General features: G+C 34.6%; 1 protein-coding gene and 1 pseudogene across 7 annotated transcripts in view; one reads left to right on the top strand and one right to left on the bottom strand.

The window, feature by feature from the left end:
* Positions 1 to 26683, top strand: part of TTC6 (tetratricopeptide repeat domain 6) — a 183685-nt gene that overhangs the window by 96531 nt on the left and 60471 nt on the right. For 6 of the 7 annotated variants that reach the window (XM_077909088.1, XM_077909090.1, XM_077909091.1 and 3 more), the window contains 4 exons: positions 3899 to 4003; positions 13556 to 13645; positions 15994 to 16068; positions 20503 to 20873. In XM_077909088.1, coding sequence (XP_077765214.1) covers positions 3899 to 4003; positions 13556 to 13645; positions 15994 to 16068; positions 20503 to 20873 — 641 coding nt within the window. Of the gene's footprint in view, positions 1 to 3898; positions 4004 to 13552; positions 13646 to 15993; positions 16069 to 18360; positions 18399 to 20502; positions 20874 to 26683 lie in introns of those variants that run through there. The other variant, XM_077909095.1, reaches the window with a different exon arrangement.
* LOC144320062 (prefoldin subunit 1 pseudogene) lies at positions 6824 to 7561 on the bottom strand (annotated as a pseudogene).

Raw genomic sequence — 26683 nt, forward strand, 5'->3', positions numbered from 1 at the left:
GCTTTCTGGGGGCATTTTTAAGGTGCAGCTGCCTTGATTCATGCTAAGGTGACATCAGTTTTACTTGATTTATTTTATTTTTTTTTGGCACCATCAGTGCAAACTTCAACACAGAGGAAAGGAAAGTAGGCTCTAAATATAATTGAGGGAATAGTTTTCAAGCATGGAAAGGTATTGAAAAGGTCTTGAAAAGACTCTTGGAAAGGTCTTGAGCTCTTTAGAGTCTCAAACCACGTTTTGAAAAGTCTCGTTCATCCTTATGTTTCGCTTATATGAAGCTTAATTTACCACAAGGAACTAATTTGCATGTCTCTCTCCCTTAGTGAACAGAATGTTCTGACCTTGGCTTATCAGCATGAACAGGAGTTATTGTGTTGGGTTATAATATACATAGCAATGGTAGGGGCTGTGCAGGTGCTATTATACCAAGTCAAGCTGGTTGCTTAATGGTAATTCCATTTGCTGTGCAGTCTCTATCCTCTTAAGAACTAGCAGCTACCAACCTTGTCATTTCTAACCATTTTCCTAGTTCTTCTCTTAGAAAGTTCTGAGCATTGCTGGGGAAATCAATTTACCAGGATGAGTGTTTCGTCACTAGTTTAATTTGATAAATGCCCTCTTGACAGTGCACCTGGACTTTTCCTTGATCACAAAGTTGCTGTTTGCTTAGTGATACATTTTCCTCTCTTCCCACCTAGAGGAGTGTGTCTTGCTTAATTCTAGGGGAATGATTTTATTCTGGAGGCTTACACTGCTGGATGTCTATCTACTACATGGAAGGAATTACTGTATTGTATGTGTCCTATCATTTGAATGCCTGAAATCTTCTTAATTTCTAGGTGATCTTTGGAAGAAGAGTTGTCAGCTGATTTTAGAAGATTTTGTTCGTCTTTTAGCAAGGACTTCCTGGCTCTATGTCTGTAACAGCATAGAGTGACACAGTGTGCCCAGCAAACAGAGGACAGTGAGATGGAAACTTAATTTTGCATTTATATGGTGAACAAATTAACCTGGCAACTGCAAAATCCATTTTTCTCTAAATACTCTTTTGGTAGATAGGAAATGTGATCAAGTTTATGGAATAGTTGAAGTATATCTGATGAGAAATAAAAGTGGTCAAGACTCCGTGTCATCTTGTAATCGTGGATCTTTATTTATTGTGTTTGGGTCTTTGTGTATTATTCTAAAAAGTCTGTGTAACACCCACACTCCAGGAGATGTCACTCTTAAGGTTTCATAGTTAATGCTACAGTAATGCTTGCAAGTTGATACTTTAAAATTATATAAGGTCATTTTTCTCATGAAAAATCTTTTTGGGGAACATGAATAGCCCAATTAAGTATTATTAAAAGTCAATAGAAATATAATTATCAATAATTATACCATGCATTCAAACAGCTGTTATTTTTAAAATCTTACCACATTTTCTTGAAGATTTTGTCATGAATGCCTGATTAGTTTTTATGCCTCCTTTTATGGAGGGGAAGAGGGAGAGGGAGAGAATCTCCAGCAGACTCTCCATTGAATGCACAGCCTGATGTGGGCTCAATCCCACAACCCTGAGATTGACCTGAACTGAAACGAAGAGTTGGATGCTCAAAGGACTAAGCCACCCAGGCACCCCAGTGTCTCTATTTTTAAAAATAATTTTCTCTTTTATTGTTTGCTTTATTATTATTATTTATTGATAATGAACTTTATTTTGTAGAATTGTTTTAGAGTAAAGAAAAATTACAAAGGTAGTATGGAGGTTTGCCATATACTACACATCCTGTTTTCCTGTTTTCCCTATTATTAATATGATAATATTAGATTAAATAGTGGCCCCAAAGAGATATGTTCAAGTTCTAATCCACGGTACCTGTGAATGTGACCTTATTTGGAAATAACGTCTTTGCAGATATAATTCAGAATCTTGGGATGAATCCTGGATTTAGAGTGGGCCCTAAATTCAATAGGACGGGGTCCTGATAAGAGGAAAATGCCATTTGACCACACAGGGAAGAAGACCATGTGACAGTGGAGGCAGAGATTGGAATGGTGCAGCTGCAAGCTAAGGAATGTCAAGGGATGATGGCAACCACCAGAAGCTAGGAAGAGGCAAGGAAGGATTCTGCCCTCAAAGGAGCATGGGCCTTCCTACAACTTGATTTGGGACTTCTAGTCTCCAGAACAGTGAGAGAATACATTTCTGTTAGTTTAAACCACCCAGTGGTAATTTGTTAGTGAGATTTTTTTAAACACTGTTTTTAAAAAACAGGCTCACCTTTTATATTTCCTGCCCCAGTCCATAGGATAAACCATTTACACAAGAAATCACAGTTCACTTTATTGGAGAATGTGATTAGAAACCAAGATCTAGGCATTAGGTGTGCTTGTTGGTACTGGGGCATGTTGCTTCCAGGCCTTCTTAGCTGACACAGCAAGGAAATATGTATGATATACTAACTCCTGTAAATATTTCTACATGTAACCATCTGTGCCTAAATTAAGCTAAACATGAGTTCATACTGATGTCTCCAACTCTAATCCATTACCACGTGATCATCCTCCCTTGCTTTTTTCTAAACTCCTAATCCAACAGGGATAACCCTGGCTTCTACCATCTTCCATCCATTTACTTAACTCTTCAGTTCCCGTATAGAAATATCATATTTCTGTAGGATGTAACTTCACCAACTAAAGTACAGTGTTATGTACAATTTCTTTTGCCTTTACTTTTGTAAACTACATTCATTTCCAAAGCTACTAAGGTCAGCAACTTTTCCCCCTACTCCTTTCAGTGAGGTTGTTTCATATGTTTCTAATAGAATTAGATTGTTATGTTATATTCTGCATTCCATCCTGGGATTCCTCTTGATTTCCTAAATGAGTTTTTAAAATTTGCACACACAAAAGTTTCACTCTTTGTGCTCTAAAGTTCAGTAGGTTTTGACAAATGCATAATGTTATATAGCCACAATTCCAGTATCATACAGAATAGTTTCAGCTTCCTAAAAATTCACCTATGCTTAAGTTTTATTTTGAAAAAATTTGAATAAACAATTATAGAAACCAAACTAACATACACTTGGGGACACTTTATCAAGAATTGATGCTAACTTTTTGTCACGCTTATTTCAGACTTTTTAAAATAAAAGAAAATTTAAAAATAATGAGTCCTTTTATACTTTTTTCCAATTCCATTTCTCTTCCTCCTTAACCAAGGGCAGTTACTGTTACAATTGTGATTTTTTAGTCCATTATTTTATACTTTATTAGATATATTTGTGACACTAAATAATAAATACTACAGTTCTTTGTGTTCTAGTGACATTTATATAAAGAACGCTATTTTGTATGCATCTTTCCAAAATTTGCTTATTATACTGTCAGTACTGTGCTTCTAAGATTCATCTATGGTTTATAATTTTGGGGCTTGAATAGCCTGATAGCGTTAGTTATATGCTGTATTTTATTCATCCATTTTTTCAAGTAATGGACATTTAGATCGGGCTTTGTGTTTTGCTATTTCATATGCTGTATGAACATCCTTGTGCATATCTCTTCATGCATATTAGAGATATATTAGATATATTAGATTTTTTTTAGAGTATTTTTCTGCAAGTGAAATTACTGGGTTATATGGCATATACATTTTCTATTTTATTAGAAATGGCCAGCTTGCCTCCAGTGTGGTTGTACTAGTTTCCCCTCATCCTTGGCATCAGTTGGAATTGCCAACTTCACATTTCTGATAATCTGATGGATATGAAAAGTTGTCTTTCTCAGACTTTCAGAGGCTGTGGAACCAATCAAGTCACTATCTGGCCAGTTAAAACACTTCTGATGGGAGTTTGGATTTTTACATTAGAGATCATTTGTTAGTTTCTAATAGCCTTTTATTTTATTTTCAAAGGTGTCTGCTTATCCAGAATGTACAAAGTTGTTTTGGAATCCAACTTCACCCAAATTCTCTGTTCCGGTATCTATTATGAAGGAAACTCTATATTCAAAATATGAGGTAACACACAGAATGACTTTTCTCTGTTGTTGTTTATTTTTTTTCTGTTGTTGTTTAATAATTAAATTGTATAGTGATTATGGCATGAAAGTTTACAGGACAATTGTTCTATAAATTGTCAGACAGCAATTGCCATAATTAAGAATGACTGGATGGTACTTATCCATATTACCTCACCAGTAAAGATTATTCTGTTTTCTTTTTGAAAAAATATTTTATTTGACCAAAGTTCCAAGATATAGAACTACTCAGGTTGTTTAGAAGATCTTCATGTCATTTTTGCTTGCTTTTTTAAACTGCACTTTTAGTTAATGTTAAAAAAAGCTTGACATCACCCAATACATTATGACTCTTGTTTCTTCTTCCCTTACAGAGTGTTTGCTCTCATTTTATGTTATATTGATTATTTTAAAAATTAGAAAAATCAAGAGAAGAAAACCAGTTCACCTGTTATTCTTCTGCAAGACAATAACTGCCTACCTTTTGGTCCATTTTCTTTCATCCTTAAAAATTTTTCCTTCTCCTCCTTCTTTCCTATCTCTTTCCTCCCCTTTTCTTCTTCCTTTTTAGTTTTTTCTTCTTTTTTTTAAATATATATATATATATATTTTAAGATTTTATTTATTTATTCATGAGAGACACACACAGAGAGAGAGAGAGAGAGAGAGAGAAAGGCAGAGACACAGGCTGAGGGAGGAGCAGGCTCCATGCAGGGAGCCCGATGTGGGACTCGACCCTGGGTCTCCAGGATCATGCCCGGGCTGAAGGCTGAGCTAAACTGCTGAGCCACCGGGGCTGCCCTAGTTTTTTCTTCTTTAAAAAATTCTGTGATGGACATTACTGTGCATAAATTTCTAATAGTACTTAGGATTATTTTATTTGTATGGGACTTTAGGCACCTTACTAAAACTCATATCTGAAAACAATAAAACAAAATTTGAAGAAATCATAGAGAGAACTTAAGAAGGGTAATAGTGTAATAGAGTTAGAGGTAAAATTAAATTAAAAATGTCTGTCCATATATGCTGTTGCTTGAAATGGAATAATCAATTTACATCTTAGCTTCCCTGCAACCAAGGCAGGGATGGAATCACATTCATATATGACCTATTTTAAATATTAATATTGAAACATCTTTGCATTTTTTAGATTACTTGGTCATGGTGTATTATGCTTAAATATTATGTTGAATTCTGTTAGGCAATATTTTATTTTTAATATGTATTCATGGTGAAATATGTATGAAATGTCTTTTTTTATCCTTCATTGGACTCTCTTATTAGGTTTATTCTAAGTTAATTGGGTAACATTTCATTTTTAAAAATATTCTGAAATTGATATAGCATAAAAATAATCTAGAAAATTTGGAAGAACTCATGGAGACATTTGAACCATTTGGGAAGGTAATTGATAATTAGAATTTTTTATTTTCTATAATGTTACACTGTATGTTAACTAACTGGAATTTAAACAAAAACTTAAAAAATAGTCCTTTGCTTAGCTCATTGAAACTAAGCTGAGTTTAATAACCTTTCAAGTAACATCGTCCTTCATTAAGATGTAAATGTTTGCAAACATATGTACAGAAGAATATTGGAATAAATTTATGCTTAACTCATTGAAAAAAAGGAATTTTTTCTTTTCTAATGTTTGGGTTGTTCAATGTTTTTTATTTGTTTTAATTTATTTTTATTTTAATTTCAGTATAGCTAATATACAGTGTTATACTGGTTTCAAGTGTACAATAAAGTAATTTAACAATTCTATACATTACTCAGTGCTCATCATAAGCGTATTCTTTAATCTCTGCCACCTATTTCACCCATTCTCCCATTCCCCCCTCTGCATAACCATCAATTTGTTCTCTATAGTTGAATCTCTTTCCTAGTTTTTCTCTCTTTCTCTTATTTTTCCTTTGTTCATTTTGTTTCTTAAATTCCACATGAGTGAAATCATATGGTATTTGTTTTTCTCTGTCTTATTTCACTTAGCATAATACTCTTTAGCTCCACCCACATTGTTGCAAATGGCAAGATTTCATTCTTTTTTATGGCTGAGTAATATTGCATTGTGTATATATATGTATATATACATAAATACATATACATATATACATATATATATACACACATATATACCACATCTTTATACATTCGTCTATTGATGGACACTTGGGCTGTTTCTGTAAATTGGTTATTGTGGATAATGCTGCAACAAATATAGAGGAGAATGTAGATCTTTTTGATTTAATGTTTCAGATTCTTTGAGTAAGTACCCAGTAGTAAATACCAATTAGTGTTTCACATTCTTTGAGTAAATACCAAATGATTCATACTTGGTCATATGGTAATTCTGTTTTTAATTTAAAAAAAATCTCTATGCCCACTGTGGGGTTTAAACTCATCACCCTTAGATCAAGAGTCCTATGCTATACTGACTGACCAGTGAGGCACCCTTCTATTTTTAAGTTTTTGAGAAACCTCCAACTTATTTTCTCCATAGTGGCTGCACCAGTTTGCATTTCTACCAACAGTGCATGAGGGTTCCTTCTTCTTGGGTTGTTCAATGTTAAGTACTTTCTCTTGAGTCAATTGGTAACATATATTCTTACAGAAAGCCACCTATTTGATTGAAATGTATAAATTATATGCAGCATTTGTAAGTCTCTCTTCAGTCTTAATCTCCATTTCTAATGTATCATTTTCTTTCCCATTTCTAATCATATTTTTGAGAATTTTTTCTTCCTAAAAAAGAATTTTTAGAAATGAACTTAATTTTTTTGTCCTCTTTTGTTTTCTTTTTCTTTTTCTTTTTCTTTTTTCTTTTTTTTTTTTTTTTTTTTTGGTGGGGGGAACACATGCCTTTTATTGGTCTAAGGAGCATAACTAGTTCATAGGCTTGGGCAGAGCTCCCCTATCTGTATGGCTCCCATCTCTCTCTCCTGGGAGTTTGTGACTCACCCCCAGGAAGAAAAGTGTTCTGGACAGGGGTGGCAGACAGAGCCAGGATAAAAAATACAGAACTGGGGTCTGAAAGGGTATCATGGTGAAGTAGAAAACACAGGGTTATGAGATCATCCAAATAAAAAGTCCACCCGGGCAGTAGAGAAGTTTCTCCACATGGGCCCCCACCTGCCCTTGCCAGGAATGGGAGGGGGCAGGAAGCTTTGGCTGGAGATTTCCTACTGTGCCCTTCGTGCCATCAGCATCTCCCGGATGTTGTCCTCAGCTTCCTTTACACTCCGCTCCAGGTAGGATTTTTCTGTTCTAGTTCTTTAATTTTTTCTTCTGCTATTTTCTGTTTCTCTAACAGCTGACTGTGAATTACCTCCTTGGACTGAAGAATAAACATTCTTCCTACACTTTCATACATGTTAGTCTCATCTACCAAAGTCATAATCTCTGTATCTATAAGATGTGCGTGCTTTTTCGTTGTGTTTAGCTGTTCAATCTGTATGTCTGCAAGCTTCACCTTCTGTTGAGTGTCAATAACTTTGGCTTGAAGTTCTGTGAAGGCCTTCTTCAACTCCAGATCCACGGGAGCCGCCATCTTGGTTCACTCGGTCTCTTCTCTTGTTTTCAATTACAAATGCTTTAGTCTCTGGGGACGCCTGAGTGGCTCAGCTGTTGAGCACCTGCTCAGGATGTGATCCTGGAGTCCCAGGATTGAGTCCCACATTGAGCATCCTGTATGGAGCCTGCTTCTCCTCCCTCTGTCTATGTCTCTGCCTCTCTCTGTGTCTCTAGTGAATTAATAAATAAAATCTTAAAAAAAAAACCAACCCCCCAAACCCAAATGCTTTTCTCTAATTGTCAAATTACTATACTCACCCCAGTATAAACCCATATTTAATTTTTTTAGCAAAGTTTATAATGTAGGATCCCCTAGTTATTAGGAATCATGGCCTGTCAGCCAAAAAACAAAACAAAACAAAACAAAACAAAAAAAACAAACAAAAAAAACCAAATAAGTTCAACCTATCATCTTTGACCAAAAAAAACTTCTGGATTAATTCGATTTTTGCCCCTCTGAATTGTTGTTACTTCTCTTTCTGAAAAATTTTTGGTTGTTGGCTTCCTGCTCTCTATAGAAGGTTGACATTCCCATTGGGCATTTTTCTAATTTCTTGTGTTGGTTTACAATTTAATTAATTCATTTTTATTTTTTAAAGTAATATAAGTCCTTCATGAATTTTCTTCCATGTAAGAATTTGATCTTATTTCATAAATTTTTATTTATAGTTTGTTCATTTATTTTCTAAATAATTTCTATACTCGTTTTCATTATCTTTTTGATACATGATTTATGTGGGAAAGTGTTTTTTTAAAACTGTTTTGACTTGGCATTATTTTAATTTTATTCTTTATCCTTATTTATATAAGAAAATATATTCTTTAGAATACCAGTTTTTTGGAATTCATTGGTATTTGTTTTATGGTTTCCTTCTGAAACCAATATGTCCCAATATTTGTCTATGAATTTAAAAGTATTTTAAGTCATGACCGTTTTTATGTTGTGGTAGCACTAAGCAGAGCATAGGCTTTCCAATCCATCTTGGACTCGAATCCCACTTACTTTCTAGATAATCTTGACTGGTATCTTAGTTTCTGGAAGTCTGTTTTTTTATGTGTAAAATGGGTGTTCTGAGAATTTAATGAGACTATATAGCATATTGCCTAATGAATAGTTAGTGCACAATTAATAATAGATATGGCTGTTATATTGTCATATTATTCCATTCTTATGTAGCATATTTCTTTGATTTGATCTAAAAAACACTGCATGTGTAGGATGCCTGGCTGTCTCAGCTGGAAGAACATGCAACTCTTGATCTTGGGGTCATGGGTTCAAGCTCCACGTTGGATGTAGAGATTACTAAGAAAATAAATAAATTAATTAAAATAATTTAAAAAAAACACTGTTGGGGATTTTTCAGGGCAGTTGTGTTTTATCTATTTCTTCACGTGTTAACAGGAGTTTTTACTTTATGTGATTAGAAGCTGTTTTATCTTTATTATGAATTTAGCAATGTTTTACCTTTATTATCAATTCCGTCTCTAATCAATTTTAAATGACCTACTTTGGCTTTTTTTAATGCTGGAATTCTACTGTACTATGGCTAGCCCTGTGTTCTTTTCTGTTTGTGTTCAGGAATATTTTCATTTTAATTCTTTGTTGTTTTTCGTTTTTTTTTTTTTTTTTTTCAGATGAACCACATTAAGTAGCATATGGTTAATTTGGTTATTATTATTTTGTGGTGTCTGTTTTAAAAAGTCTATTTTGTCTTTTGTTAAACCACTATTATTTTCTTTAGTAATACTATTGTTTTTGGTATTCTGAGTAACAAGACCAATTACTTAAGAACTTTCACAAGTAGTATATGAATACTACACTTTAGTGTAGAAAAAATTCGAATGATACAGCTGTGTATGGCATAAAGAACACTCCCACCTTGAATGCTGTCCTTTCCCAGTTCTCGTCTCTGAAGTTAACTATTATTAAATGTATTGTGTGTATCCTTTCAGACATTTTTTCATTTATGTAATGCCAGTGTATGCAAATTAACGTTTTGACATGTATGGAATCATGTAATCTATGTTATTCTGCATTTTGAGTTTTTGCTTAAAATATAACTTCTGCTGATTCTCATTTATTGAGTATTTACTATGAGCTGGACACTATGCCAGGTACTTCACGTTTATTATCTTATTTGACCCTCCTATGAACCGAGAGAGATACTAATTTTGCCCCTGTTTAAAAAAAGTCCCCTTTTCCACATTTTTTTTATTACACTTTTCCTTACCTCTTCCTGGCACTAAAAGCCACTAACCCAGTTTAGAAGGGTATATTAATTATCTATTGCTGCAAATCGAAATATCCCAAAGTTAGCAGTTTAAAACAATAAACTATTATTATAAAAAAAAAATAAACTATTATTATCTCACACAGTTTCTGAGGATCTGGAGTCCACAGTTTCTGGCCTAACAGAGAGGTTCTGGTTCAAGATCTCTCATGCGGTTTTGGACAGGATCTCAGCTGAGGCTGCATCATAAGAAACAAAACAAACAAACAAACAAACAAACCCAACAACAAAACAACAACAACAAAAACCAAAACAAAGACAACCTTCCCAGGAACCACACACTTGCACATATATCTTTGTATACATAAGTGTATTTTTCTATTTGGAATTTCTGATCAAAGTACATAAGTAATTTAAATCTTGGAAGATTTTTGTGTATATTTGCATTTCCTTTTTATTTGTTTAAGAAGATAATACTTTTATTGAGAAAAAATATGTAATGAGCTAAAATAAGAAGGTTCATAGAGTATATAAAAGATTGCCTTAGTGTAAGACTGGTGAATATTAATTTGCATAAGTAGGCATGGCATCCATGAAAATGTGATACTCACATCTGTTGACATAAGCATACTTAACTGCCAGCCTCCAGCTGCTGTCCTGTAGATCTGTCATGGCATTCACTCCAAGGCCATTTTTTCTTGGGCTGCTCCTAGCCAGTGACTGAACACAAGGGTCTGCTAGCGCTGACCCATACCTGCTTGATGTAGGATTGTTTTAAAAGGCAGCTTTGGCTCAGGAATTTTCCATCACCCTGGCTGAATCTCAGAACTGTTCTGTGATCTGAAGGTCTTCCTACTCATTCCTTCCTCTCTCTTCCCCTTTTACAGGTGTCTGACTGTGTCACAGTCTGAAGATTTCCTACTGCTCTCTCTCACTGTAGCCTCTACTGGTAGCATCTGCTTCTGACTGAACTGACCCAGCTGGGCAGTAATATGAGTCATATGTAATATCACTGCAATATACTGTAATGAGTGCAGTATTTTCCAAACTCTTTTTATAAAGTAGGGGCATGTATTTTTCTGCCTTTGTATTTAGAAAATGTGAGTATAGAGTATTGAGAGCGGGCAGAAGTTTCAGAACAGAAGGAAGAATTGTAGCAAGACTATTATTGGTTTGTAACCAGGACTGGTTCCAACTGGTGATATGGTATAATCCATTAGAGAGGTGTTTGAAAAGAAAGTCAGTGCTGGTGGTGGTTCATACCCAATGACTGGAAGAAAAAGGGTTCAAAAGGACTTTCTAGCATAAAAAGATGGTCCACGAACTTTTCATGCATCCCAACTGGAATCAGGCCTTTGCTCAAAGAATCCTTTGTGCAAAGTTCTTTTGAATGGGAAATGGTATGTAGATACAAAAGTCTGTGTGCCCTATGTCTTAAAGGTAATTTTAACATGATTACCTTTTACAATACTGATACCTAAATATCAGTATTGTGATTACTGATATTTTTTGTTTTATCCTGACATATAATTTATGTTTTTTATTAACCCTGCCTTTGTTTCCTTTTCTTCATCTTTTTTTTTTTTTAGATTTTATTTATTTATTCATGAGAGACACAGAGACAGAGAGGCAGAGACTTAGGCAGAGGGAGAAGCAGGCTCCATGCAGGGAGCCAGATGTGGGACTTGATCCTGGGACTCCAGGATCATGCGCTGGGCCAAAGGCAGGCACTAAAGCATGGAACCACCCAGGCATCCCTCATTTTCTTCTTTTATTCCTTTTCTTAAATTTATCTTTTTTGTTGTTCCTTTTTTTTTTTTTTTAAATCAGTGGTCTAGATGTATTATATTCTGGTCTTATTTTTATTTTTCAACTGTTTTGATAAATTGTGTTTCATTATCCCTATTTTTGAAATAAATATATTATTTCTTGTTCTTATGATACTTTCCCTGAATATACAACTTTAACTTATTAAAATCTTATGTTAATCAGAACCTTTATACTCTTCCAGGAAAATACAATGACTTTAAAACCTTTCAATTCCATTTATCCCTTCTTGACTTAATATGTTCTTACTTTGATATATTTGTAGATCTTTATCTTTTAAAACTCTAAAAACATTATCATTTTGTACAATATTTCTTTTATTTTACCCGTATATTTATCCCTCCCTTTTTTCTTTTTTTTCCCCTAGTATCTTAGAACGTGAGGCCTAGAATAATTTTACCCTTTGCCTGAAATATACCCTTTAGAATTTGCTTTAAGGGAAGTGGGACAACTGCAATTGGTGAAAATCTTGGTTTTTCTATTTCAAATGTCTTTATATTAGCTCATTCTTGAGAGAGATTATACCTGGGTATGATGTATATTGCAGATGTTTTCTTTTATTACACTAATGATGTTCTAATATTCTCTGGCATCCACTATTGCTGTTGGAAAGTGAGCCTTAAATGTGAATTTTTTGAGGACAATAGATTCCTTGCTTCCTCCAAAACTGCTACTTTTACGTTTTTCTCTTTTCTTCCCTATTTTCACTATGATGTGTCTAGCTGCAGATTTCTCTTTATTTATGCTTTGGAATAACTGGAGTTCTCTCTCTCCCTCTCTTAAAAAAAAAGAGAAAAGAAAAGAAAAAAGTAACCATTGATTATTAGTCAGTTTTGCTATTTTGATATCTGTAAAATACAGTATTAAGGCTTTTGTCCTTTTATTAAAAGTATTTCCTTAAATATACACTAGGTGCTATTCCATCATATTTGAATATTTTGTGTAAACTTATGACAAAATAGTTCCAAAGTCTCTTGTATATCACATAATTTATCTTTGAAGAGTAATGGCAACCCAAGTATTCCTTTGCTATGTTTAGTATTTCTCTTACCTTACACAGTACTATAGCTACATTATAAAAATACAATAGAAGATGAATATAATCAATGCTAGGGATTCCTAAATTACCCATAGCTTCTCCATATCTATTCCATTCTCAGTAGTAATTTCATGGTATTTTAAAGAGCTAATTTCCTACTGAATAAATATTTTTTGAATTTGAAATGTTGGTTGTTTGAGACCTAAACCTTTAAGCAAAGTAGCAGAATGATTTAATTCATCATGAATACACCAGCATGTCAAACTTGGATCTGCTAGTTGTTTCTATATATCCAAATCACTGATTCTAAGATAGAAGAATAACACTCTTAATGATAATTGTAATGATTGCAGCAGTTTCCCCTTACAATAACACACACACACACACACACACACACACACACACACAGACATATATAACTTAATTGATGGAAAGAGTTTGAATTATAAAACATTTAAAGAGATTTTCATTTCAAATAGAATTTAGAATGTTTATTATATTTGACAGCGAATAGTCCTATATTTATGATAAATCCAAATAGTATGTCTTATTCATAATTCTGATATTGATATACTAAATAGATTCAATGCTAACCTATAAGATCACAGTATCATTGATTGCTCCTAAGATTAGTGATACCAGAAATAAGGTAGAACTATCTATTTGGCTAATGGTCAACAGGGAAGCCCAATTGTGGGTTTGGGCCAAATGCTAAGGCTATAGCTGGACTTTTGATGTGTCTCTGGTAAATGTTTTCTATACTTCTACATTTTTCATACATTTCTCTTTTGGTAATAATGTATATTACCATGAAGTAACAGTGATCCTAGGCTTTTTAAAGTACTCCACTCTACATTTTAAAACTGTTAACTTTTTATTGCAGAGTGTTCAAGCAAGCAAGATTTTAACTGAGAGATTTTCAGCTGAAAGCAAGGAAAGTGTCATTATTTTAAATCAGCACAGCAGTTCTAGGGTATGTACAATTTTTATTCTAAAGTGTGAGTTGGTTGCTTTATTTTCCTACAGCACAGATAAATTATTTCTAGTAGTTCTGGAAATTATTTCTTGGTGCTTCCTCAGTCTGGGAAATGCCTCAGAATGTTCACTATTGGTATCTTTTCTGAGGACACATTTCCTCTTTTTCTTTTCTTTTTTTTTTTAGGTTTTATTTATTTATTCATGAGAGACACAGAGAGAGAGGCCAGAAACATAGGCAGACAGAGAGGCAGGCTCCATGCAGGGAGCCTGATGTGGGACTTGATCCCGGGACTCCAGGACCACGCCCTGGGCTGAAGGCAGGCACTAAGCCACTGAGCCATCCAGTGATCACCTCCTTTTTCAAATATGTTGTCTTTCTGACACACAGAAGATGTTATTTGCTAATTAGTAGCAGAATATCTGTTGTGAATTTTCCTAAAATTTTGAAAATTTCTGGTCTTGCATTCATTTATCACTTCTTGCCTAGGTCTTACAAGATTAAAACATGTTTGTGAATGTTTGGACCAAATGGGGGGATTGATTATGGCCATGAAACAGTAAAACTGAATTCTCTAAATGGTGATTAGACTCATTCTCATTACTTTGTTATCAATGTAGTGTATCCAAGTAAGCTAATTACATAATGAATGTAATTGGGGGAAAAGAGATAGTGATTGAAGAAGTTGAGAGAAGAAGAAAAATACGAAGTATATATAACTGATGTAATAAATGTCTCAAACTTCTTGGGGCACAAACAAGAAAGTTTTATTTATCTCTCATTACTGCCTTCAGGCCTCTGCTTCCCTTGATGGTATCTTGGGATGCTGAATGGTACATAATAGAAAGTCTTAGTGCCTTGTGACAAATCAAATGCTATTCTAGTCAGTTACCTAGGTTAAAGATATGTTTATGCCTCCTCCTTTAACTGCCCCATACAGTTAGGTAATACTTTCTTTTATTTTGAGGAGATAATGTATCTATTTAATATAGATTGCCTTTTTGCTATTTTCCTTATAGCGCTTACTAAATGTTTCTCCTCATGCATGTTTGATCTTTTTATTCTTCACCAGCCTGGGGTTATATCATTCTTCAACACTGTTTTATCCATAGCACCTAGAGCAGTAGCCATCATATAAAAAATAACTGAACTAATGAATGTCACTTTCTAGTTTGGAATGCCGTTTATACTTTCTGGACTATTGTAGTACTTACACCTACCTATCACATATTCCCATTTCTAGTAGCTGCTGCCTCCAATCCATCCTCCTCCTGCCTCCTGCTATAAAACTAGGGCATAATTATGTCACTTATGTCTCAAACTGAGGAACTCCACCTACCAAAGAAAGTCAAAGTGCTTCATTGAGCTTCATAATCTGGCCTCAACTATACCTTCTATCTTATTTCCCATTATACTTCTCCTTTTGTCTAACCTCCATGTACCCCGTTCTTCATCTGCACCAAAGTCCGTGGGGACTAAGATCCCCTACATTTTGACACTTCTAGGTGCTCGTTTAGGCTATTCCCTAATATGGGGGAATATATTCCCAGAATAGGCCTGGGATATTCTCAGGTCTATCTCAGTCTATGGAAATCTGCTGCCTTTCACAGGCCAGTGCTGTGCTCCACCTTCCAGCCAGTCTATCCAGATCCCATCCCCTTGAGGACTGACCTCTCCCTCCCTATGCTATGTTCTCTTTACACAGGATTCATTCATGCCATCTCTAGTCAGTGCCACAGCTGTTTTGGGTTACAGTTTTTCTTTTCTTTCTGTTCTCACTATTATATTGGTTGAGAATATGGAACATGTCCATTTTTTTCTGTACTTTCTACACTATTTAGTATAGTAGTATTTCCCAACTCTTTCAATGTAATAGTTCTCATAGTAAGTGATGGTATGTGTATGGGCTGGTGGAGTAAAAGGTTGGGGCTGCTCATAATTAGAAGTGACTGTTCAGGAGACAGTAGTTACTTCAGGTCTCCCTAGTGCAGCCTCCTTGCTAAGGGGTGTAATGGCTCAGGGTATTTATGGCACATTTATACACACCTATGCCACTTGTACCAACCAGAATGCTTTGGTAGGTGTTTGTTGTATCAAGTTGAATTTTAAAAAATAAGATCGTTTCCATTATTATACACTTTTCTAAGTTAATTGATGGATTTTCAGTTCTGCTTTTCTCTGTGAAGTCAGCGACTTCAAAAATCAATAAGAACATATATTTTAATGAGCATTTCTGCGTTTCATTAATTCACCTGAGCAGCTATCATTAGTCAATTGTCATATGAAATTTAACTTTACCAAATAGTACCTAAAGTCAATGCATATTTACCATTTGATTGTTCCAGTTTTTTTTCCTAAGAAAATCTGCATCATTTGAAAATATCCGAAAATGTTTCAACACACCATCTCCACAATTAAAGGTATGATAATTTTTTTAGTTTTTATTATTCAAAAGAAATGTTTGTATTTCTATTAATAATCACTATTGATGCTTTTTTGTTTGTTTTTCTGAAATAGTGTGGTCTGTTGATTCATTCGGAATTAATTATAAGTTTGGATTCAAGAGTGTGTTTGGTGGCCCCTGTAAAAATTGTGGTTGGTGGTGCCAGTTTAAGATTTTCAACAGCTCTTGGGAGTATCACATGTTCATAGTTTGACCTTGCCTGGTGTATTATAAGTCATTATAATATTGACCTACATTTGTATTGAGCTCACAGTTTCGGAGCATTTGCATGGATACTGTTCCAGTCTGATCTTGAACTTCACAACATTCTGAGACAAGGATTTGAGGCACATATTATCCTTGTTTATTTGTGTGAAAAGGCAAAGGTCAGAAAGTGATAAATGCCAGAGTTAGAAATTAGATCCACACTCCCTCTCATTAAATGCATTGTACTTTCTTCTGCACCAATAATCCACAGGCTTTTTGGAGAGGAAGATTCTTACCCTTGGTGGCATTGACATCTAGCATCCAGTTTTTGTTTTCTCTTCAAAATCTTACAAATCTTTCTTGATTCTCTATGTTACTTGCTTGTAACTTGCTTTTAACAGGCTTCATGTTAGCCTGCTTCCTATCTCATTTCTGACATTTTCTTTTCTTAACGACTTTTTGATTCCTCTGTTTTATATATCCCTGTACAATCACACTACCCTTAAGATTTCTTATTGGCCTATAATTGATATATAGCATTATATTAGTTACAAGTGTACAACATAATGATTAAATATTTGTATGTATCACAAATGGACACCACGACAAGTCTAGTTAACATCCATCACCACACACAGTTACACATTTTTTCTTGTAATGAGAACCTTTAACATCTCCTTCTTATCAACTTTCAAATACACAGTACAGTATTTTAAGTATAGTCACTATGGTGTATTATATCACCAGGACTTACTTATTTTATAGTGGAATTTTGTACGTTTTGGCCATTATTACGCATTTCATCCATCACCTATTCCTTGCCTCTGGTAACCACCAACCTATTTTCTATATCTACATGTTCTTGTTTTTAAGATTCCACATGTAAGTGAGATCATACAATATTTGTCTTTCACTGTCCGACTTAATTTATTTATTTTACTTCGCATAATGCCCTCAAGGTCCATCCGTGTTATTGCAAGTGGCGGAATTTCCTTTTTTTAAGTGGTTGAATAATATTCCATTGTGTGTGTGTGTGTGTATATATATATTTTTTTCTTTTATCCATTTTCTTTTTTTTTTCTTTTTTATTTATTTATTTATTTATGATAGTTACAGAGAGAGAGAGAGAGAGGCAGAGACACAGGCAGAGGGAGAAGCAGGCTCCATGCACCGGGAGCCCGATGTGGGATTCGATCCCGGGTCTCCAGGATCGCGCCCTGGGCCAAAGGCAGGCGCCAAACCGCTGCGCCACCCAGGGATCCCTTTTATCCATTTTCTTTATCCATTCATCCATTGATGATCACTTAGGTTGTTTCTATATTTTAGCTATTGTGATTAAAGCTGTAAGGAATAACGGAGTGAAGATATCTCTTCAAGATCCTGATTTCATTTCCTTTGGATATATACCCAGAAGTGAGATTGATCATAGAGTAGTTCTATTTTTAATTCTTTGAGAAATTTCCATACTCTTTTCCACAGTGGTTGTGCCAATTTACATTTCCATCAATAGTGCACAAGGATTCGCTTTTCCCTATAGCTTTGCCAACACTTGATATCTCTTGTCTTTTTTATAATAGCCATTCTACTTCTTTAATTTTTGTGCATCTGTCATAAGTTTTGGGTTTGTAGCTACCATTAGGCTCATATATAATACCCAAGGTAAATAACAGTTTATACAAATTTGATGATCATTTAAGTTCAAGAACATTCTAAAGAAAAAAAAAAAACCTTTCTTTTTCTTTTTCCCTTTCTTTTCCCTTACTCCCTCCTCCACATTTACTCCCTCCTCCACATTTTATGCATATGTTGCTGTATTTTACATCTTTTAATTCATACTTTTCTTATGTCTAATTCTGGCCATTTCTATCCTCATTAAACAAATTATTTTCTCTTTTTGGTGTTCAGCTTTGAGTGCTTTCCATTACCAATGATCTGGAACACAGATCATTCTTCTGTCCCCTCTAATCTACTGTTGATTCCCTCTACTGTGTTTTTTATTTCTATTATAATATTCTTCAACTCTGATTGGTTCTTTTTTTATATTTTCTATCTTTTTCTTCAGATATTTCACTGAGTTCTTCCACTCTTTTGTCCAGCCCAGTGAGTACTTTACAATCATTACTTTAAATTTTTTGTCAGACATATTACTTATCTCTGTTTCATTTAGTTATTTTTTTTAAGTTTTTTCTTGTTCTTTCTTTGGGAGCATATTCCTCTGTCTCCTCATTTCGCTTGGCTTTCTGCCTTTGTTTCTATGGACTAGATGGAAGAGCTACTTCTCCTAAACTTGAAGGAATGGTCTTGTGTATGGTGTCCCCTGTATAGACTGTGTGTGCTTGGTGGAATTTTGCTGGCCGGCTGGATCTGTGGCTATATAAACCATGGCTTTTTACAGAAAGAAGAAAATAATAATAAAATAAAAAGGAAAATGACAAAAGAAAAATGAAGGAAAAAGAGAAGAAAAGAAAAATGCCCAAAGGACAAAAATCAAAGTAAAATAAGAGAAATAAAAAATAATAAAAAATAAAAATTAATGAAAAATAAAAAAACTAAAACAAAAATCATGGTCTATAATCTCTGCTCTAGCATCACAGAGACTGATGTGGACTTTGGAGTCTGAGCTTACTGAGGTCATAAGCTCACTGTGATGACTGGACCACCAGTTATCGTATCCAGACCCTGCTCCTGTCTAGGCTTCTAAGGTGTCAGATATTAGTTGACCATATATACATGGGACATTTCTGGATTCTTGGTTCTGTTCCATTAGTCCATGTGTTTGTTTTTATGCCAGTACCATATGATATATCTATATCTATATGTCTCACATACTATGTATATGTATCTATATTTATTGATATAAACCTATATTATGCATACCATAATATTCTATAGTCTATGTGTTACCTTATTATATATTTTAATTATTTAGTGAGTTACATATAGTTTCTTGAGATGGAGGAAGTATGGTAAGTTATGGAAGGTCAATATCTCTATTGTACTTTCGTGTATCTTAAAGAACATAACTAGTTTGTGTGACATTGTTATGTTTGGAATTTGGGCCTAACTTCGCTATAAAGAAAAACATTTGTATAACAAATTATTACTTATTAGCAAACTTAAGTGCAGTTAATTTATTGACAGTGGTCTGCCTGCCTACAGGCTCTTCCAGCAGGAGCTCTGCTGGGTTCAGCCAGCAGAGATGACATCCTTTACTCTTTGGGAAGGTCTTCATGCCTGTGTATTCCTGGAAACATTTAATGATAAGAAGAAAAGGACCATAATCCCTTCCCTATCAGCCAGGCGTATATTTATTAACCTTTTGCTGGTCATTCACCTGCTTATTAACCAGCAGAACCAGGCCTTAGTCCATGGGTTAAGATAGACTTCCCTTGATCCTTCCTAACCATGCTTTCTGCTTGCTCTTTTAACAAAAGGTGGAAACATTCCCATGTATATTTTCTGTCAACGTGAACTTAAGGATAATAAATTTGACATGATCTTTCTCTTTAAAAAAAAAAAAAAAGCTGGAAATGCTGTATCAAAGGATTGGAAATAATATCTCTTTTTTTAGTAATGAGTGTTGTTAGAGTTTCAAGTACTAATGCATAATTATTGCAAATTTTTTACAATTATTAGTATATTATAATATTGATATTATTAAAAGTTAAGTTGGTTCTCTGATGATTAGATAAAAGAAAATATTAGGCTGGAATTCTGTTCTTAAGCTTGTAATATTGAATGCAAAATTATTGTAGAGGATATTTGAATACTACCATATGGAAATTCAGTGTTGTTAAACTGCTTTTGAAAATAGACTTACAAATTGATTTGATAGGATAAGGCATTTTAATATTTTTTACCCACTCTATCAATTCTTTTTCATGAAAAGTAAAAGTAGAGTATGTACTTTATTTGAATATGTAAAGAGCATTCTTTTAAAATTAAGACTATATAAAATCACAGTTAATGCATATCTACTTTATAGTATTATTTTTATGTAGCTAACAAAATGTCATACACCAAATTATTGCACTTGTGCTTTAACCAACCTACTATTAACTTTATAAACTGATTTTGAAAGACATTAAGAATATGACTTAATATTTTTTGATAATAAAAGTAATAATTGTAACTGAATTAGCTTAAAACATGTAGCAACTAAGTTGATTTTAAGTTTTTCTATCTTTGTTTCCTTGCTAATAAGAGAGTAAAATCTGCAGTTGAATTGAAGAAAGAAGAGGTCACAACTCCAATAGAGATTAAGGATGACAAGCAAAGCACTATAAAAGACATGATATTTCAGAAAACAAAGCACTTAGAGCATTGGATGACTCAGAAAAATGAAACTGAGGAACCCTCTGAGAAAGAAAATATAGATAGCATCTTAGATGACATTCAGGACAGAGGCATTGTGAGAGATCTGTCACTCTCTCTCATTGAAGCATCTAAAAAAGCTGGCATTACTTATATTGTTTATCCCAAGAAAAAGAAGATGAGATGGAAGAAAAGATTGAAGTTCAATAAACTTACAGCTTTGTATGATGAATTATCCAAGCCTCCGAAAGTTCTTAAAAGGTCTTGTTTAATCAATAATTGTTATAGTTTAAAAAATGTATTGTGGTTTTGGTCTTAATCTTATAATTTCACTAATTGAAGTTATAGATATCTATATCTATATAGATATTTTATCTATATAGATACTTATTATTTTATTCAGCATTGAAAATATGATAACTTCTTAGCTAAAGGAGAATCCTTTACTTTTAAATATAGGAGAATCCCTTACTTTTACATTCAATAATATAAATATATGGCTGGTTTAAACTATATTTTAAAGTTGGGGCTGACTTAAGAACATTAAAACTAAGTCAATTTTTTGTTGTTATTGTTTATTGAAGTTCGATTTGCCAACAGATAGTATACACCCAGTGCTCATCCCATCAACTAAGTCAATTTGATAGCTAAATGAAATCTTTCAATGAAAGAAATAAAATCTACTTAGTTATTTTTCTGAAGTTATTTAAGATCAAAAAACAACCCCTGCTCTAAATAAATATTGCCCGTGCAGAAGTTGAAATAGATTGCTGAGATTTAACTGTTTTTAAATTTGAACTAATGAATTGAGTAATCTAGATAGACAAACTGTTTTTGTATGTTGTGTGAGTCCTTATTCAGGGATCAACACATAGAAATAATTAATTTTTTCCTTACCTGGAAGTAATAGTATCTAGCATGTTTGAAAATGTGCAAGGAGATGGGGTGCCTGGGTGGCTCAGTTGGTTGAGCATCCAACTCTTGATTTCTGCTCAGGTTATGGTCTCAGTGTTGTGAGATTGATCACTGCTCAGCGGGGAGTCTGCTTAAGATTCTCTCTCACCCTTTGCCCCTCCCCCTGTTTGTATGATCTCTCTCTCTCTCTCTCTCTCTCTAAAGTAAATAAATAAATCTTTGAAAAAAATGTGCAAGGACCTAAGATGACAACAACTGAAGTTCCAGGTATGTTCATATTTAAGTGTTCAAGGTCTAACTTTCTTAAAACTGAGGGGTTGTACAAAATATTTTGCAATACGCTCTGGACTTTATTTCTCTTTAGATATCCCCAGATGACAAGAATTCATTAAATTTATGTCCTTTTGAAAAGTGAAGACTTTCCTGTTGATAAGAGAGTCATAAATGTTTTGTTTAACTTCATTATTATGAAGACTTGCTAGTGCTGAAAAAGGGTTAAATTAATGATGTTTTGGTGTGGTGATTTATTGTTCCTGAAAAAACTTGGGAACAACCTCTGTAAGCATGGGTGACAGAGTGGAGCAGAGACCTACTCTAGGGGAGTATGCCATTCAAGTCCTGAATGCTACTTATGCTTGAATTTTCCCTGCAACAAATATGTGGAATTGTTTTTGTTAGCTCATCTTTAGAAGACTTCAGATAGGTTTTTCTAAGTTGACAAATGTTTTTGAAAAGAACCAGAAATTTGCATACATATTTTTGATACATTTGCTGATTTTGAAACATATGAATCTTTACTATCCTAGGGAGGATAAAACATTGTACCATTTTGGCCTTGACCTAAGTGACTTCTTTTTTTTTTTTTTTAAATTTATTTTTTATTGGTGTTCAATTTACTAACATACAGAATAATCCCCAGTGCCCGTCACCCATTCACTCCCACCCCCCGCCCTCCTCCCCTTCTACCACCCCTAGTTCGCTTCCCAGAGTTAGCAGTCTTTACGTTCTGTCTCCCTTTCTGATACTTCCTTTATAGAGACCTAAGTGACTTCTGTCTCTATAAAGGATATAAGCAGAGGAAACACTATTTTGGTATATTTTACTACTTACTGATTCTTTATCACTTTGATTATAAAGTTTCACCACTTAAAGAGATTTATTTGCCTTTTAACAACTGAATTTGAAATTTGTATATATTGCAGTAATAGGATGCACCTTTTGGTGCAGGCAGTTAAACCAACCATTGAGGTATTTGTCTAAGATAATATATTAGTACAGCTTTCCTAACTTATTAAAAAATCTTAATCTAAATAAATTTAGCACAAAAGTGTAACTATGAAATAACTGTTATTTTAAAATAGGTTTATGGAGCAACTTTGAAAAATAATTCTATTCCTATAGTTTGAGATCTTTTTTCACTAATCTTAATGTGGTTAACACAGAATTATCTTTCTTACCATTTTATTTCTGACCTTAATTTAAGCTTGTTTGATTATACTTATTCTTGCTGGATTCCTTAAAAGGTTAGAAGCAGACTGTGTATGAAATCAAAGCTTGACTGTGGAAAGTAACTCCTGCAAGATCTATTTGAGCTGATTAAAAACCTAGAACCATGTGTTTTCAGTCAGTCCCTTTACTATAGGTTACCCATGTTGCCTGCCCTCTCATCCAGGTCATGACAGGATGCCATATGTCTGCAGTAACTTTGTTGCTTCACCATTTCTCTGGACGTTTCCTCTGCTTTGGTCTCTGAACCCAATATTGGTAGACCAGCCAGTGAGAGATTAGCAGAGATCTTCTTCAGCAGCCTACAATGCAGCAGAAAGCTGTGTTTGTTGATGGCTCCTAGCCCACCTTGACTCCCTTGTACTCATTGCCTTCTCTCTTACCTGGTCTTCCGTGAATTGTTAGCCTCTTGGATCTCTGCCAGTGTTCTGTCTTCCAGTATTGAGTAACATACTTGATCTGAGATCCAGGCCAGCCCTTTTGCTATTGGCTTTCCAATCCTGTGAATACATTGCCTTCTCTTTCTAGAATAACTGATGATGGTCCTGGCTTCCACTATCAAAACTTCCAAACTTGACTAGCTCCTGAAAGTGAATCTGTAGTCTTGGTTCTGATTTTCTTGGCCTGTCTTGCTGCTGCTTACACCCCCAAGTGAGGTAGAGTTTATTTTGCCCACAAGCAGAGAGTTTCCTTGTTAATTTGTAATTTCCCTGATGGTCTGGTATTGTTTTTAATATACTATCATGGTGGATAGTGGTTTAGGATGGAATGGGCAATTCCAGAGATTTACACTTGACCCTTACTACTAATATCTTCTTCAGTATACAATTTTTGAAGTTAAGTTGACTCATTCCTACTGCATATTCTAGGACTGGGGAAATTATCATAGGATGGGTCCATGTCTCACTAGATTCTGTTAGATGGTTTCAGGCCAAGATTCTTTATATCACTTGACCTTCATAATTACCTAATTTGGTTGTGGACTTCAGTGGCATCCACAGTAATCTGTGGATCAGCATAAGTTTAGGGTAAGTATTTAATGATTCCCAGAAGGTTCAGGTCTTTCTTTTTTCCTAGACCTTTGGAAACTTTTGGGGAAAAATTCCTTATAAACACCAAGGTCACATTGCAAGGCCCCACTACAAGATTCTTCCTCAGGGGGATATGGTAGGGCCTTTCTGTCAGGTGAGAGTTTTTAGAGATGAACCGACTGACGTCTAAGAGCTGCATAAGAGTTTTAAAAACCCACTATAACTGGTTAGGCTTATGCTTAGAAGACCTAAAAGTTTTTCATCTATGTAAGTCAAAGAATACCTTAGCAGGCTGCTCATCTATCTCACTTTCTGGGGACCTTCAGTCACTTAGTTATTGCCACAGATACCTATGACTTCAAATTCTATCTGGGGCACCTGGGTGGCTTAGTTGGTTAGGTGTCACACTCATGTCCTGATCTCATGGGTTGTGAGATCAAGCCCCACATTGGGCTCTGCACTCAGCAGGAATATGCTTGGATATTCTCTTCCTCTGCCCTTTCCCCTCCTCTATCTCTTTCTCTCTAAAATAAATATATTCTCTTCCTCTGCCCTTTCCCCTCCTCTATCTCTTTCTCTCTAAAATAAATAAATGAATCTTAAAAAATTCTGTCTACCAAATGTAGCTAGAAATCTACACCAGAAATTAGTATTTAATAAGTCTTCCACATGACTGACAATAAGTTTGAGGATCACTCAGAGTATGCTGGGAAATTCTATATCAAGGCTGCACTGGCTAGGACTAGCAGCCACCAACCCAAGGCCATCTATATGGGGGAGATGTGTAGGAGGCTGATGGGTGTTAGTTGTATCTCCATGAGAGGATTTGGGAGGTCCCAGCTGAGTGATTTTGGGGAGTGATTAAAACAGATTTGATATAGCATGAAGAAATGTCTCAGTGTAGTAATGGAAAGATATTTATACAGGAGATGGTTGAGTCTCTCAGACTGGGAAATTTGACAGATCCTCAGCCAGTCTCTTCTGTCAAGAGAAGATGAGTGGAATTTGGAAATTCAAAATCGTCAGTCACATTCATTCTTGCTCAAATGCTCACATCCTATATTTCAATTTTCTGCTCCTTTCCTAGTAGCTTCATTATCTTGATATACAAGGTTTAGGGAATTTAGGTATTTAATAGGTACTGTTCTTCTCTTTTGGCCTAAAGTAAAGTGATTCCACAATTTTTATAATCATTACTGTTGTACTAGTGACTAAGTGGTATCTACTTGATCTAATGCCTTGCCTTCCACCTGAACACCATCCCCTGCTAATGCCGTAGATAATTCAAGGAGCTTCGATTACACCACATACTGTTGACTATTTGCATCCTCTTTTATTCTGGCAAGAAGTTTATTCTAGGATCTTTCTGTGTGTATATTTCCCAAGAAACTTCTGGTACCAATTATTTTATCAGTCAGGGTACCAGCAGTAAACAGCACTTAGTATGTTCAATTTAGGATAGTTCTAGGAAAGTGTAATAAAGGGACAATTTATAAACATGTCAGGACAGGGAAACTACAAATGATAATGTAGTATCCTGGGGCTAAAAATAACATAGACATTTTTCTACCCTTAAGTCTGAGAGGACAAAAGGTAGGAGTGATTACTAGAACTTGCAAGAGGAATTGTGTAGAAAGGGTTTCCTTAAGGAAAGTAGTAATCTTTGGTCACTTGATCTTTGGTCAAGGATCATAGCCAGTTTGAGGTGACTCTTCAGAGAGAGCCATAGGAATAAACACCTTGACTTTACTCTCCTCCTTTCCTCTTTGGGATTTCTAATTGGATATATCCAATTAGAAGACAGAGAACAAGGGATCTTATGGATGTAGTCAATATAGATTAGTCCCTTGGGGAAGGCAAAGAAGAGAAGGGTAGAGATGAATGTGGAGGTGGAAATAAAACATATCTGGCATAGAATGCCTTTCTCAAGTAACATTTGATTGGAGATATGAATTGAGAAGGAGCCAGCCACTCAGAATGGCTGAAAAGTGGAATAGCCTTGAGGCTTGCTCTCAGATGATATGGCTAGAAAATTGAGAAGGGAGAGAATAGTGTTATCAGAGACATATGCTGGGGTCTCATGTAGTCTTGTAGACCATGAAGAAAATCTTGATTTGCATTCTAGGTATTAAGGAAGCTCTTGGAGGGAGTAACATGATCTGATTTATATTTGTTAAAAAACAAACATGCTGACTTCCATGTGGAGAACAGATTAGACAAAAGGCAAGAGTAGAAGTCTGGAATTATGAAGTTATTGTACTCTAGGTGGAAGAGATATGACAGCTTGCACTAGAGTGTAGAGAGGAGTGTAGAGTGTCACAAAGTGAGGAAAGAGAAGAATATTGACTTTTAAAATTCTCTTAATGTTTAGAAATAGGTCTTTCTCACAGTACAAACTCAGTAATTATTTATTGAAATGTTGCAGTTTTGATTTTTTTCCAATAGAATGTGCTTATTCTCTCTCATGTGGCTAGTAAAATACCCACCATATAGTAAATGTTACTTATTAAAAATTGTAGAAAATGGAAGAATTTGAGGAGGAGAGAACTAGAAATGTAGCATTTGAAAGCATACGTATTCTCTAATTTCATAGTCTACTAAAGAAGGGTGAAGTCTGGG

This window comes from Canis aureus, chromosome 9 (genome assembly GCF_053574225.1).
Source record: "Canis aureus isolate CA01 chromosome 9, VMU_Caureus_v.1.0, whole genome shotgun sequence".
In the NCBI taxonomy this organism is placed as follows: Eukaryota; Metazoa; Chordata; class Mammalia; order Carnivora; family Canidae; genus Canis; species Canis aureus.